The sequence below is a fragment of the Halichoerus grypus genome, chromosome 7, assembly GCF_964656455.1.
Source record: "Halichoerus grypus chromosome 7, mHalGry1.hap1.1, whole genome shotgun sequence".
Classification (NCBI taxonomy): Eukaryota; Metazoa; Chordata; class Mammalia; order Carnivora; family Phocidae; genus Halichoerus; species Halichoerus grypus.
The window spans coordinates 14,005,660-14,022,339 of record NC_135718.1 but is presented as its reverse complement, the minus strand read 5'-3'; the positions used below and the strand labels follow the sequence as shown (position 1 = coordinate 14,022,339).

General features: G+C 42.4%; 1 protein-coding gene across 1 annotated transcript in view; it reads right to left on the bottom strand.

Annotated features, from left to right (window-relative positions):
* The window catches only part of HSPA12A (heat shock protein family A (Hsp70) member 12A), a 158,843-nt gene that overhangs the window by 140,148 nt on the left and 2,015 nt on the right, over nucleotides 1-16,680 (bottom strand). Inside the window, exon 2 of the mRNA XM_036096291.2 lies at nucleotides 4,916-5,003. Coding sequence (XP_035952184.1) covers nucleotides 4,916-5,003 — 88 coding nt within the window. The remainder of the gene's footprint in view (nucleotides 1-4,915; nucleotides 5,004-16,680) is intronic.

The following is a 16,680-nucleotide window of genomic DNA, read 5'->3' as shown; positions in this document are numbered from 1 at the left end:
AACAAGAGAGAAGCCTGGAGCGAGTAACAAGACCGTCAATGCCACAGCAAAGCCGGAAAGGGTCAGATCCCCACGGACCTACATGATTCTCAAAGGATGGACAGGATCTGGCAAGGCCAAGAGGAAGGGAGCAAAGGAGCAGAGAGAGAAGCAAAGGGCATGACTGGTCAGTGGCAGGAAGAGGGTCAACAGGAGAGCAGGGAGGGCTCACCCAGGGCCACTGAACTACTTTAGAAAATCAGTAAGAACCTGACAGCTTGTAAAGTTTTAGAATCTGATTTTAAAACTGCGATTTCATGCTCATGTAGGGTAAAAATAAGTGTGACAAATGGGAACCTGTCTATACATGACACATGAACTGTTTCCCCTCTGTAAGCAAACAACAGCATGAGCACAGGATCCACGAGGGAGTTTTTTGCCCTTGAATTGGCTATGACTGAATCTTCACCCAACTTTCCAGATCTCATGGGTGCCTCTTAGCTCTAACAGAGCTTTTTGGTTTTGTGCTAAGGCTTCTCTCAGCTGGGTCTTAGTCTTGCCCTTTGCATAATGCACAGCACCTTACAGAACAGAACGAGACCCATGCTCACATCACTCACAAGGTCAGGCTCAAGAAAACCGAATGATGAAGAAAAGTGTTTGGACAAAGTAGGACTCATCTCTATACCTGAGACAATGCATAGTGAGAAAAACTGAAAAACACCCTTCTACCCAGACATCCGCCTCCTCTGATAACCATCGGGCTTAACCGATTCTACACCCAGAGCAGAACTTGGAGAGCTTCAAGGTCTAGCTTTAGGAGTCTCCAGGCCAAGGTACATGCTGTCTCACCCATGCTACAAGGTAACTAGGTTCACACAGACTACAAACTCATCGTCCAAAGTCAAAGAGGCGGGAATGCATGTATATTCCTCCCGAGGCTGATTCTCTCGCTCCCTGCCTCTTACTCTCTTTATATACATATATATGGCTGTTAACTTATGCATATATATATACCTACATGTACATATATGTATCTTGTGTATATAACTATGTATGTACGTATAGTGTGCATATATGTTTGTATGTAAAAGACACATATATAGAGAATAAGAGAGGCAGGGAGAGAGAATGTGTGTGTGTACCCATACCCACACACACACACACATAAATATGTAGTACAATTCAATTCCATTCAATTCCATTAAATTCAACCCACACTTAGAGTCTCTGCCATGTGCTAGCCCTACACCAGGCACTAGACACAGACTTAGAGTGTCACCAAACCCCACGAGCTCACCATCTAGAGGGGAGACACACTGAACCCAAACACAAGCATGGCGGCCACTTAGAATGGGAGGCAGCGTGGCTTGGTGGTTCTAGATCAAGGGTGGTTATTATGTGTGCTTGAATCACGCTGGCTGGGCTCAGGTCCCACTCCACCACTTTCAAGCTGTGAGTTGAGCCACAGGCTCCTCATCAGTAAAACGAGCATCTACAACAGCACGTTCTTCATGGGGCAGTGAGGAATGAAGATATAACCAGCAAAAGCACTGACACTGGCGCACAGAAGGCATTCAGTAAAAGGGAGCTTTTATTATTACAATGATTATTCTTATTGAGAAGACTGTGAGGTTGTGTGGGGGCGGGGCACAAAAAGAAAGAAAGGTCAGTCTAACTTGGGGGTGTCAGGAGAAGCTTCAGGGAGGAGGTGGTATAAGGAATAGGTGTTTGTCAGGAGAACAATAGGGAGAGAAGGCATTCCAAGGATAAAAAAGGGTTTGTTCAAAGGCCCTGAGGCATGAAACATCCTGACAGGTCCTGAGAACTGCCAACAGATCAGCATAGCAGAGTAAGGGTTCAAGGTCAAAGAGAAGCCAGAATCAGATCTGAAAGGGCCACCGGAAAGCCTCAAACAATGGAATGACGAAATCAGATTTGCTTTCAGAAAGGTTTAGGTAATATCCAACTGAACATAATTTCGCCATTGTGAGGACCAGTTATCACAAGCACCACCGGAGTATATTAAGGCCACAAAACAGAAGACTTACTGTCATGTATGTGTTCTTTCCTCTCTTCGCAAGTCTTCAAGTTTTTCATTGCTTTGTTTCAGTTGTAGGAAATGACTGGCTTACTTTCCCATGCTGGTTTCATTGCTGCAGAACGTTTTTCTTTACCACTAATATCTTACAGAATGATTTTTAAATAGTCATCTTCCTAACCACAAGGAGAGTCTTCAGTGGCCACTTCTTAGCATTCGTTAAGAGCCAGACACTAAATCGTCTGCCCTCAAAGTCCGCAGACAGCCATCACAGGTGGTGGGTCGGGCCTGGGAGACGGAGGTGGATGTGGGAGGCAGAGCCACGAGGGGTGTCTGTACTGGAACCAGAAGCAAAATCATATCCCAGGATGAAAGCGGGATGAGTGAACCAGGAAGGTCAATGCAGGAGAAGAAAATGAACATGTGCCAAGCACCAAAGGGATGGACCAGAATGCAAAGTGGACCTCTGAAGGGCATTCGGTGACCAAGGAGGTCCCTGGAGGGAAAAACTGGGAGACGGGCAACTGAACTGTCTGAAGGTGTCTGGATTCATTCGCTCACATGGCATTCATGACGTTGGCCTATGAGTCAATTCTATTAATTCTCTTTGTTCGCGTCTGTCCTGGGTCTGGAGAGAATACTGTGATGCTGCAGAACCACACGTGGTCTCCAGCCACGAAGGACTCAGCGCCACAGAGAGAGGTCTCACTGCGAGCGGGCCCCTGATATGGACCAGGTATCCCCCCAGCGTGCCTAGAGATGCTATCTCCTTTCATCTTCATTCCAGCCGTTGAGAAAATCACCAGATGGGAAGAGTCTCCTTTCTGGCCCCAATTTTCATTGTTCCCTATCTGAGATAACAGAGGCAGCAGGCGGGACAGAGAGCTGAAAACTGCCAGTTTCAGACGCCTATCACTGTAATCTCCCTCCTCCTCCCCAGAACTGACCTCTTTGGGTCTGGTCTTCAGATTTTCATAAAATGAACACTGCTTTTTTTCTGATTCATTTTTTCCCCCTTTGATTTAACAAGCATGGCCCCCAGATGCTCCTGCATTAATCCTGCCATTCCCTGTCAGACAGACCACTGTCTGTGTGCGTGTGCGTGTGCACGTGCTCCGGTGCGGGTGTGTCCAATTCAGGACAAACAGGGAGTGCTGTCACCCCCACAGGACCCGCCAGTGTGTCCAAGTCAAATTCTGCACTCTGATGTCCTCTCGGTGAGTGCCACGGGACTGCCTCTTCATGCAGTGGCTGCTGCAGCCTGGGGCTCCCGAGCACCAGTGGTTATTTTGCTTAAATTGTTAAAAAAAAAAAAAAAAGTAGAAAACAAAAATAATATAATCCTATCAACCTCTCATGTGGCACTCCAACTTAGCTTGTATTTTATGGTCAACTGAGAAACTCAAAGAGCATTGCAGGAACAATTAAAGCAAGTGTGAAAAATAGCAGGATCTCTTATCAATTGCTCTTTGTTTCCCAGACAAAAATTTCTCTCTTGAAAAATCAAATCAGCAATAACTTAGTTGTTGAACACCTACTGTGTGTCAGGTACTCGACATCCAGTTGAACATTACAGGATTTCTTTTTCATTCTTGTCTTCCCTTTAAAACATTCAAAGCATTGATCAGGATGGTTTAGCTGTTTTCTCTTCAGGCAGTTTTCTTATTATGCGTGTCTTCAGAAGCTTAACACTCTGATGGCTATGCAGAGTTTTCTGGGTCTTTTTTGGTGTGTTTTGTTTTCTTCCTACTATTATGTTTTTTGGGGGGTTTTTTGTTTTTTGTTTTTTTTACCTAAAACTTTCCTTTTCTCTTCCTACTTTCTGATTTTAGGGAGGAAAAAAAATCTAGCATCTGAGGTCTGAGACCACTTGGAATGTCTGGGCCAGGGATTGCTAATGACCTCCCAGAGATAACCCAAATTGCTGATTTAGCAAAGCCCATTCTTGACCTTGACACAAGACAAGACAGGCAGAGGGAGAGGACTTGCCAGGCAGCAGTGAAAGAAGAGAGATCATGGAAGCGCTCAGATCTCCCCAGTCCCCCTCCCCCATTCAGCAAACACCTGGCTGAGTTGGAAAACATGACCGATCCAACCTTCCTATTGGCACCAATTGAAGCTGTCAGCTCTCGGCTTGTCACCAGTTGCACTGGGAGGCCCCGGGCAGCCACAAGAGCCCTAATTAGGCAGAAATGACACTTCTACAACTGACCTGCCAGGACCTTTGGCAAACCATTTAACATCATTAGTTAACATTTTTAAAAAGTGTGAATGTAAATGAACAGCCAGTGGCTTTCAATGGAGTTTGTCGGTGGCATCCCCCCCCACCCCCCGCCCCCCAGCTCACTCTTTCTCTTTTTACATGAATAGTCCACTTGTTTCCTCCAGAATTGGAGGGAGGCGCTGGGGAAGAAGGAAGAAGAGGACCAGTCCTCTGTGGGGAGAGACATGTTAAAGCATAAACAAGCTCGGAGGAGCGAGAGACCATCTCTTTCTGCCTCTGGATAGGCCTGAACTCCCACACAAGCCCCCAGAGGCAGCGGAGCCAGGCAGGGAGGGGACAGGAGTGCGCCCAGCCAGATCCCGCTCCGGGAGCTGTGCTTGTGAGTGTAGATGTTGGGCTGTCGCCCATTCCAGGCTTTGAGTAGGTGGGAAACAATTTCATTTCTCGACTCAAGGGTGCTTCTGAAATACTCTTTCTCTCGTATCTCTTACCGCTTGTTAGCACTTTGAACGAGCAGATGTTCTGCAGTGATTTAGCAAATATCTTGTGTGTGCTTCAGCCTAACTGTACCAGCAAGAAATGGACCTCGTCCCTCTCCAAAGGAATGAAATCTGGGGGATAACGACTTCCGACGCTAGTTTGGTACTTACACAAATTCATTCCTTTCCTACCTGAAGCTGGTACTTCCCACCTGGAATCACACTTCATTTTGCTCTTTGCCGCACACCCACAGAGTCCGTACATGCCAACACTCTCCATCTGTAGGAAGGGGGAAAAGAGTTTCGCTGTGAAAATGTCACTTTGTCTGTCCACTTCTGCGCTGCTCTCAAAGCGTGGGTTCGTGCTGGGTGACAGCTGAAAGAGGCCACACAGGGTAGAAGGGAAGCAAACAGGTAAAGGGGGTCAGCAGAGGGGCCAGGTTCCTGGAGGGCCTTTGCACTTACTACCCACTGGTGGTGTGGCTCAGGCAAGGTGCTTTGCCCTGAGTCTCAGATGTTTTTATCTGTAAGACAGAGATAGTGCCTTACTACTTCCGGTGAGAAAAAGAATAGATGGACATATCATGAGAACCGGAAGGCCCCATGTAAAGGTAAGGATTTCCAGACCTTTTAGAGCTGCCAAAATTGAGGCGTGGTGCCAGGCTCTCAGCTTAGTGAGACTCTGTCCTCTTGCTTCTCAAGACAGGCTGGATGAAGCCACAACACCACCAGCACATCCCAGGTCCCTCCCTGCCCCCCCCCGCCCCACCTCCACTCCTGCTTATTCTCCAAAGAGCTGTAAGTACCACAAAGACAAGTCCAAGACAAATTCCTAAAACCCATGGTCCTATCAGCTCTTTAGCCTCTCTGCTGGATCCTAAGCAGTATGAGAGGGGAAGCCCATTTGTCTATCTCTGGATTTCCAGAAGCCCCGAGGACAGCGGGTGGGGACACAGTAGATGCCCAGTAAAGGTTTACTGCATCGAAATGCGATGCAGCTTCCAGACATGTGCTGACAGCAGTCGGAATGTGTGCTTTACGAAGGCAGCCCAGATCCCGAATTGGGAGAGCTTGACTTGTCCCTGAATTAAAAAGGAGTCAAATCAAGCCGGCGGCCTGTGATGGTGAATGCCTGCTAGGTAGCCATGAGAGAAGCAAAAGAAAACAATCTTAGTTTAGGGCAGAAAGAGGGAGAAAATACTGGAAAACGTCCTTAATAACAGTAAATGGGAAAGGGAGAGAAGAGCTCCTCGTGATGGGAGTATTTAGTGCTTTTAAGCTAAATACCTCAGCATATTAAGCAAATAGAGAAAAGCCAGCTAGAAGATGTCAGCAAATTGAACCGAACAGTGCTCAGAAAGCTCAGAAAGCCGATAGGAGGTGTCTGGGTTTGACCCCTTTTCCCATCACATGCCTGGTCTGCGCCCGCGTGTTTAGTGTTGCTTCTCCTCTCCAGCTGCGGAGCTTATTGAAAAGCTCTTGCTCCCCGCCTGGTTTTGGCACATTTTCTGCAGGTGCCTCCTACTGTGGCCACAATGGGCTGCTAGGGAGGTTTAGACCTGTCAACAGCTCCGGGGGAGGGGCGGCGGCGGCGGAGGGAGCGCAGCCATTGTCTTAAAGGGCCAGTGACATTGTGCGCCGCGCAGTCTGCAAGCACCGGCACCTGCTAATGAGATGAATCCTTTCTCCCGCTCGCTCTTTCTCTCTTTAATGATTTAACTTGATCGCTTTGGCTCCTTTCTGGACAGGGAATTGCTCCGTTGATAATATAAAGTAATTGCCTGTAAAACATTGCTCCGCAACAACTACTCCCTTCCCTGGCTGAAAATGTCACAGCAATTGAAAAGCTCTTAGCCCAGTTCAAGAATGAGGTTGCTCAGGAGAACGGTCTTTGCATACGTCTCCAAGCACTCACGGGTCCCGAGAGTTGCAAGTTCTTGGTGTGTCTAATTGATTTTTAAGACAGAGACTTCTCCCTCCTGCAGCTCAGGAGGATGGTGTGTGCGACTGTGGACAACTAACCAGACTAAAAACTCCCCTCAACGCTAGAATTAAGAGTTCATTCAGGGAAAGACATTCTTTTCATCACCATGCCATTCTTTTCTCAGAAGCCCCGAATTTGGAGGGATGGCTACATGGGTCAAGTGGGATTTAGGAGTGTCTTCGTTCTCATCATATAAAAAGAAGGTATCTTTGTCTAGGAGGGAGTGGGGGCCTTGGTTTTGCAAAGTGGACTCGATGCTCTAATTGTTTAAGATTTGCTGATTTTTTTCAGACCTGTCACTTGGCGGCAGCAGTGACACACTGTGGGAATGGGGACCACACACTTGCGTTTTCATAAATACTTTATTAGTCATTGCCACGCCAACGTGGGGAGTAATTCACCTGGAGAAAAATCACTTTGTCGTAGGCATGAACCCGCCAGCAAAATAAACAGTGGTTAGTGACGGTTTCATTTTCCTCTGACAGGTGAAAGCCTAAGTCTGTATCTGAATAAGAGAGAGAAACTTTTTTCAGTTTAATTGGTGAAAGCACCACTTGCTAAATGAGAGGTTGCCGCGTTACTAATTCAGGAACAAAGCCCCAGGTGAATCACCTTCCAACCGGATGAGCCATGAATATTTTTTGTAGCTGATGAAGTAAGGGCAGTAGACATGCTTATTACGGTACTTTATAAAAAGGCAAAAACATCTGCCTGCTTACTTGACAAACCAGGGGATAGAAAACGTAGCTACCAAAAGGCCATTTAAAATTATAAATCTGAAGAAAGCCACAGAACTTTTTCCAGCTAACCCTCTGAGAGGCCACAGTACGAGAGCCACAACTGTAAACAGGTGCAGCACTTTTTTCTCAGAATTTAGGAATTTTGGACTTTAGATTTTTAAATCTTGTAATATTGTCAGAATATGCCAGATTTTCAGTTGGGACAATTACACATATTACACCAAAATAACTGTATATCATAAAAGGTATTTTTCCTTTACCCATAATGAAGAGAATAAAAAAAATCTTTAATTTAAGCCCATTAAATAAATTGATTCCTAAATAGAAGAATTATGTTGACAGCTTTTCGCCAGCAACTAGAGGTTTTTTTCTATCTGCTTATATGAAGAGATCTGTGTGTGTGTGTGTGTGTGTGTGTGTGTCTAAAATGAGGGCGTGGAACTAAATGACCCAAAAGTTCCACCTGGCTCTATGATTTTCTTATCTTATAAAGACGATTCCTATCACGGAAACAAATAGACAGTAAATATGACCACACAGTTATTTCTATCAGCTTTGCCTATTAGACAGGTGGTCAAGACAGAGGAAGAATGGGTTAAGTTCCTGCAGCCACAGCTAGGGAGAGCCTGGACCGTCAGGGCTAGAATCCCAAACCCCCTTGCAAAAGATGGCCCAGGAAGCAGGAATGTGGGGAAGGTCGTCCTGGGGGGAGGGTGTTGGGGGAGGGGGAGGCCTGCTGCTGGTACTCAGGCTGGGGTCCTCTGGCATGAACTCCCAGAGCGAGCCTGGGTGGACAGTGTGAACACCGTTTCACCATATTTCTGGAGGGGGAGAAAAAGAACGTGTGAAGAGGACAAAAACAAGTCAAACAAACACAGGGTCAGTGGAATGAACATCAACGCTAATAGTAGCCCCAGGACTGGTTTCACTTTTGCGCCCTCCTTTTTCATATATCTGCACACGATGTTAAGAGGTCTGAATAGAATTCCAAAGTTCAGAGACACCAAAATGGGGATTCACGTCTCATTGCTCATGTGGATCCTTGCAGTACATTTGAAACCACCTGACTGCACAAGGTAGAAATTAACCTTGGGTTACATGCGTTTGAACTTTGCACTAAATAGGGTTTGTCAAGATGTTGGCCGTGTGTTTAAAAAGAAAAGGATGTATTTTAAGATGCTGCACCATTCCTGTGTCTGTGCATACCTAACTGTGCAATGTTCACACCAGCGATGACAGTTATACCCCGGGCTAAAATGTGATTGTTCTCTAGGGTAAAAGCTAACATTCTTCATAATCAGATCTGTACATTTACTTATGTTGTGAGAGCCACAGACATTTCAACCTGGGCCCCTTTATTTATTTATTGTTTACATTTGCTACTGCCATGTATCTCCTAAAAGTTAACACACAGAAATGTTAAGATCCTTTATACTCAAAGAAAAAGTTCACATCACGCGGATGTACAATAGTACCTGTTGAAATGTTTGTGTACCAGATAGAAGGGGCACTTACTTTCCAGTCAGAAAATGATGTCAATTTAAAATCTGCTTTATGGCTCCTGAATTAACAGAACCACTGGCTAAGGGAAGAAAAAGATTTTGCTATTTCCTCCCTCGGTGGAATGCACGGGCTCATTCTAAATCAACACTGCACCTGCAGGGGTTGTGAGGACGTCAGACGACACGGAAGCTATGTAAGCACAGACTTCAACCCCCTCCCCCTACGAAGAGCTCGGTTCTACTTTGTTTCTTACAATTTTCTTAGAATTACGTGCTGCCAAGTTTCCTTTTCTTCCAACAGTCAGAAAGCACTAAGTAGCCAAAGAAACGTTACCATACTGTCTCTCTCCAGTTTGTATGATACAGGATTACAGCCCCTTTCCTCCAATCCAAGTTTCCAGAGTTCAGCTTATTTTAAAACATCCAACTGAGACAGATGCACTTGAGTAATTAACACAAGTATGACTGACCCAGAGGACTAGCTGTAGACACCAACCATTAAAAACCTGAGACTTTTTAAGTACGTATCTTGTGAGAAATAGATGGGATAGGCTAGCACGAGGTGTATATACTGAAGTCTAAATTTGCAGAGTGAGGGGAAGTTGCTCAGAAACACGGTAATCAGACGGGCTGATCCTGATGTGGCAGCTGAGCCTTCGCCCCAGAGGGTACGGGCACATGCGTGTGACGTTTTCTGACCCACTAGCAAGGGTCCCAGTTTGTGCCAAGCAGCATTGCATTTGTTTCTTAGCATTAGGGCTTGGAAAGAGTGTGAAAAGATCAAGGCTTGCCCCTAGTGAGTTGGAGTCAAACCCAGACAACATACGCAAGGGAAGGTAAAAATGGTTATTTTTAGTTAAAAAAAAAACAAAAAAAACACACATGGTGATTCCTTCTGTTCTCATATAACAAATAATACTTGGACATAAAGTCCATTGCAAATACAAATGAAAAGATCTTTAAATCTTCAATGCCTCATTTTGGTTGCATTTCCTGCTTTTGCAGATTTACCATTGTCTCAAGAAAAGACAACTATTTTCCAACAATAGATTTATAAGGAATGTACAAAAATTATTTACCGAACAGATAGTTTTCTTGCAATGGTCTTAGTCAAGAATTCAAAATGCCTGGATTTTCAGTAAAGTAATAAATAATGATACTTAGGACGATATACATTCTAAAGCTTATAAATTGATAACCACACATTTTAGTTATTTCAAATATCATACTTTCAGAGTTGTTTTTGTTCTTACTCCACAAAACATAGTCTTTGATTCTTGCTCTATAAAAGATAGTCTTTGAGGTTGTATTCTCAAAATCAGCACATAAGCCTTACTTTCCCCTTGCATACCGTCAGCTTGGCTGTCAAGAAAAAAGAAAGCATTTAATGATTAGACAGCCAAAATTTAGGTCAGATCCACAAGTTAATAAAAATTCCAACAAGTGTTGGCATGGAATAATTTTATGGCCAAAGGAAATTTGTTACTAGTTCTCTCAAACAGGAACTCTACTTTTAATACTGTAGAAGTAGAAAAATTCTTTAGAAGGCACAGATACCTCACGTTAACTGAGACGCTCTTTGCTATGAAATCCTCTGTCTCGTGAGTTTGTTACATGGTCTTCTCTACTTTCAAATTCCCATAAAGGTTCTAAGGCTAGAGTGCAAATATTTGGCCATGAACTCTGGCAAAGAGGGTTACCTAGAATGGCTCAGGGATATTTTAAATCACCCGGTTGTTCATAAATCAGCTCAAATTTTTACAACAGTCTAACAGTAGCTGTTGGGCAAAGGCAGCTCCTTCTCGGAGTTGGCCAGTTCCGACCGACAAAGGCAGTGGCAGGGGGTGGATCCTGGGTGACCCATGTTGTGTCCTTTGGCCATATCTCTGTGCACACAAAAAGAAGAGGAGGCCAGGGCAGGCACCCAGATACTTCTATTCCAACCTCACTTTGCCTCAATTTTTCATTTCAAGTGAAAGTGCCCTTACACAAAATCATCCTAATACCCATCACTCTTTATTCCTGTCTGAGCACGACTGTGTTAGATTCTCTCATACTTTCCTTTTCCTTCCTGTCTCCAAACTGTAGCATTTAAAGATGCTTATGCTGACTGTAGCCCAAGCAGAAGACAGTTATCATTGAAAACATATTAAAATTATTTCCACTTTAGAAATAACATTTTAGCCTTTCATCCTGACTATCTCTCTCCATAAGTATTAATGGAAACATTATTTTCCTGAGAAACTAATTCTGATCATTACTGCTTTTATTTCTACAATATCCACCTAAGGTTTTGAATGCAGAATCACAAAATATAAGTGATATTTAATTAAAAACAGGATCTACTGTCCCTTGTTAACATGTAATTCTGTGTATTTTTTAATTATACAGAGATTTAATCTAACACATTAGATTGGCATTAGAGATTCATTCACAAACGTCACCTTAAATAATTTTGGAAGTACATAGGGGCCCCAATGATAGTACTTTATATATGATTGTCATATATAAAAGTGATGCAATTAAATCAAATCAATACTGAAAAATTTGCCTAAAATTATTTTGCTAAAAATTCCTGGAAATTTACTTCCCAAAATTACTCCCCCAAAAGAAATAATTCTCATCTGCATCTATGGCTACAATTTTTTTTTTTAAAAATTCGAGAAACAAAAATTCTCAAACATCTTAAACAGGACCCCCAAAAAGGGGCAAATCAAGGAAGAAAAAGAAAACAATATGACTCTACATTTTGCCAACAACAAATATCAAAAGTCAAGTCCTAAATTTTTGACAACTGAATTTTCTAAATTCCCCAAATAATGTTTGACATTTTAACATTACCATCAGATTCATGACCAGGCCCATAGAAATCATCAGTTACAAAGGCATAGAGTGTTTTGATTTCACTAATAAGAAATAGATAATTCCTCTTAAGCAGATTAACTTAAAGTACATTTTCAGGGAAGCTAAAATCCCCTTCAATCAAGTTCTTAAGTTTAATTACAAAAGTCAAACAATTTATTGGCTTTCATTCAAGCGCATCAACAAAATAGGTGGGCACACCACTCTCCAGGGCCAGGAAACTAACCAAATCAATGTTTGTAGCAGTTACAGAGAAAGCATTTTCAGCCATAACTTGATAAAACATCTAACTGGTCCTCTTAACTGGGATTTCTCCTCTCTTCTTTGCTGCCCCCTATGTGGGAAAGATGTTTATTTAACATTTTCTTCATTCGCAATAAATGCAATTACTCTATTTATTTTGCTGCTTTTATATTAATAAGTACAAATTAGAAAACCTGGCCCTTGTAGGATATTTTATATGTATTCATTTTGCTTTATTAGCTCCGTAATTAGGCCACAGAAATACTCTTAAGTTGTATCCACTTCTACAGAGTTAGAAAAGTATCTATTTAAAAATGGCAAAATAGCTTGCTTTAAAGAATTTTTGTCTGATTTTTTTTCCCTTTCTTTTTACTGTCTAAACTCACTGGATAATTGCCCTACTCCCCGTTTCATTCTGCATATATAGAAATTGTGTGTCTATATCCTGAAAAATACCAATTAAACTGCCAGCAATAGCATCTCCAACAGTATCTTTTGGTCTTCAGGGTCAGAGCCCTCTGCACAAATGACCGGAAGGCTAGATCTAAAACAGCCTTTGACAGGATGCCGGTTTTGAACACTCACATTACAACCATTGCTTCAGCTTTTTGCTTTATTTGGGAAACAAGAGAGAAATAATGCATCAACTCTATAATTTTGAGCAAATGGTAAAGGTTACAACAAAAGTGATAGATTACCAGGAGGTCTGATTATCTCAAGAGGTCACAAATATTGTTTTAAAACGGTGGGGCATTCCCCTTATCATTGAATTCATTTCCACCTGAATTCCTGTACAAAGCTAAATAAAGGTCTTCAGACAAACACAGCAAAACTCTAAAAATGTTATTTTCCTTCTCCGTAATTTCTTTGGTAATAATGACATCATTTACTATGTGTTGGGCATAATGGGAAGAAGCTTCATGAATTTTCAAATTTCATCTCATAGCAATCCTATGAAATTGAAAATATTAGGTGATGAGCAAATGGGCTCAGAGAAGTCAAGTAACGTGTACAAGGTCATACAGCTGGGAACTGGAAGAACCAGGTCTTGAACCCATGTGGTCTCGTTCCAAGGCCCAACACTTCTAGGCCTTCTTGGCTGTATCCACAATCAAATCATTCCTGGGTGAAGCCTTACCCATTCTCTTTCTGACATGATCCATGAAGAAATCTCTTAGAGCAGAGGTTCTCAAACTTGGCTGCACATTAATATCACATATTAAAAAAAAAAATACCTCTGTGTGGGCCCCATCCCTGGAGATTCCAATTTAATAGGTCTGGAGTAGGGCCCAGGTATCAGTATTTTTTAATACTACAGCATTGAACAGATAATCCTCCTCTTCCTGGTGCTTAAATTCTAACAGGGCTTAGATTCTGCCAGAATCTAGTAGAATCCCCAAGTGATTCTAATGTGCAGCCCAGACTGAGAACCAGTGATCCAGAGACTAACACCATTTACCCGGGCTCCTTTCTCCGAGCCCTCAATGTGAGCAACTCAACTGGCTTCTTCCAGAAAGGATGGCCAAGAGCCTAGCAATCGCTGACATGAGACAGCGGGATCTGACTACAAGACTTTTAGATTTGAGAAGCAGAGGAGTCCAGCGGTGTGTATGGGGTGGGGGGGATGCATGGGCACTGGAGTCCCCTGGGCCTGGGTTCAAATTCCATCTCCACCATTTGCTAACTGTGTCGCCTTGAGCCAACCGCTTACCTTTTGTGGTTGTTTTGCAGATTCAATGGGATGATATAAGGAAAATCCCAGGTGGATAAAAGTTTTCCCTCAAAGGTAGTTGCTGCCCTGGTTTTTGTTGTTATTTCTAGCACAGGAGTAATGTCTACTGCTGGGAGACATTGGTAATGAAAAAAACCAAATTACAAAAAACATTTTATTATTAGTGAAATCATTCCTACTCTTATTACTTAGCATTTAATTTACAGCTCTTTATATTGCAATTAGCTTGGCAATCCTATTTCTCATTCATGACAACTGGGCAAGGAGGGGTAACATTATTAATCCCATTTTCTAGATGGGGAAAAGGTAACATTTCCATCTATTCTCTCTCCAGTTTCTATGATTCTATGATTAAAGGCACCTGCAATCATGTTCATTAGTTCCCTATGAAAAATGATATTCAACACAGATGGCAAATGCAGGCAAGAATTAACAAGCACTTGATAGCAACCCCCAAATAACATCTAAACAATCACTTCTGAACATTAAAGTCATGGCAAACAAGTTCCAATTTATATAAAGGTGTTGGAAAGGATTAAAGGAAAATGAACAAATATATTTTTCTTTATCCTCACTCATTTAGGAAATGTCTGAGCTTAGAAATCCTTTTTGAAATGCAGACTGAAGAATGATTAATTTCCTCCACAAAGGGTCTTCATTTAGCAGATAGGACTAGGCTAATATGTCTTGATGTTTTATCTTGAATCTGAGCTACAAAACAGTACAAGTCTAGGATGGGGAGACCTGGTTTCATGGTTCTCAGTTGAGCTCCCCGAGAAGCCTGTGCACTGTGCGCAAGGGGCTCACCATTCCAAATGTCCACCAAACACACACCCAACACTGGAGAGTGGCTTGCCTATAAACGTATTCCTTGTTGTAGGTATGGAGTTTACATGGATGAAATACATACAATTGTTCCAGACATACTACTGAATTCATACTCACTGCATATAACCACTATTATATTGGGGGGGTTCCCCTCGATTTTTTGTTGTTAAAAAGGAGTCTTCCTATTCAAAAAGCTTAGGAAACTATTACTCTAGTCCAGCCACTCATTTGATTGATGAGGTCTAGATCTGGGGGACAGCTGGGACTCCAATCTGTCTTCTAATTCCCAAATGGCCCTTGTCCCACACCATACCTCCCTTCTACTGTGGGCGCCCCATCCATGGGAAGTCAATAGTAATGGCTGTGTCCTCTATCTAAAGGAGGAGACTATAGTCCTACCCTCCCTCCCTGGATATGTTCCAGAACTTTCCTTATCTCCTGAGCCTTTCCTTTGCCTTTCCTTCCCTTCTTTTTCTTCCCCTCAACTCCCCTGTTTATACCTTTAGGGTTAGCAACACTCAAACCCTTTCAAGCTCTGATGTGCTGTGAGTGCCTGGACATTCAGTCTCAATATGAAATGGAAATATAGTCACCAAGGTACTGAAACAAGGAATATGAGAAGTATGTATACAGTAGGCATGCACATGAATATATTTTACAGCTAAAACCCCAGTGCTTCTAATATCTACAGAAAATAAGAAAATTGAAAATTCATGAATAGTCATTTTATTTCATCTGGCTCTGTCAACACTAATAGGATGTTAATAAACCCCTAGCATACCAACTTTTCAAAATGATTTCACATCTCTTAATGCAGTTTATTGTCCTGATGGCTCACCAGGATGTAAGTGCTAGGATTGAGGGCCACAAGAACTAAGTGCCATGAAGAGAAGAAAATGTCACCTATTTTATTCACTGCTGTTTTCCCAGTGCCCAGAACAGCATCTGGCAGATGGTAAACATTCAATAACTATTTGTTGATTGAGCGAATGACAGAAGTAAACAGGGATGGTGGTTTTAGCTATTTATTTAGCCTACATACAGCTTTATTTTTAAGAAGATGGGATGATTCTATAAGGGAACAACTGTGTTCCTAATGATCTCTTTTCAGTCTTTAATTCTCCTTTAATTTCACTCTTTAATGTGATGTAATATTCTTCCTTCAAATATTTTAATGTAATTGTCCAAAGTTATACAAGCAGCAATTCATTTTAGGAAAATCAGATACTAATATATAAAAAGAAAATTAAAATTCCCAATGATCTCATTACCCAAGGACAACACAATTAATATGCTAACATATATTCTTTCCGATTTTATTCTAAGCATATGTACACACACATCTAGCACAGAACTCTCTGCCTTAGACATCAGGATTTGGACTGTTTTCTTTCTTCCCAAAGCCCTTTTTGCTTACTGCCTATTATAGCACCTTACCCTCCTCCTATGTCCTAAATATATTCCTTCTTCAACATTTAGGTCCTTGCTTCAAGAGGATTTTTTTTTCACCTTTTCCCTCCAGAGGATTCATCTATTCTTATTTCAACTTTAAGTTCCATGTGGATGGGTATCGCTGTATCATCAGTCCTCCCTTTTCTCTGAGATACCAGTGCTCCACAAGTTCCACACATCTAAAACCAAATGCATCATGTTCCTTCCATCAAAACCACATCACTCACTCATCTATCCCATTTCTATCAACTGTAAAAGAACTCTACAAGCCATCCTCAATGGCATCATCTTTGGTCCCCCAACCCCACATCCAATCACTCACAAGGATTTCCATCCTTCTTCCTATTAAATATTTGTCACCCATCTCTTGCCATTGCTAGCAGTGGTTCAGGCCCTTACATCAACATGATTTTCTACCTGTGTCTCCTGCTTTCTATACCACTAAACACCCACCAAGCTTAACCACTGCTGCCAGCTAACTTCCTAAAACACCACTTCCATCTTGCCCATCCTACTTTTCCATCCTGATGTCTCATTATTCCTGAAAACAAATCCTTTGCTCCAGCCAGCCTGGTGTATTCATTATTCATTCAACTCCAAATCATTTCAAGTTA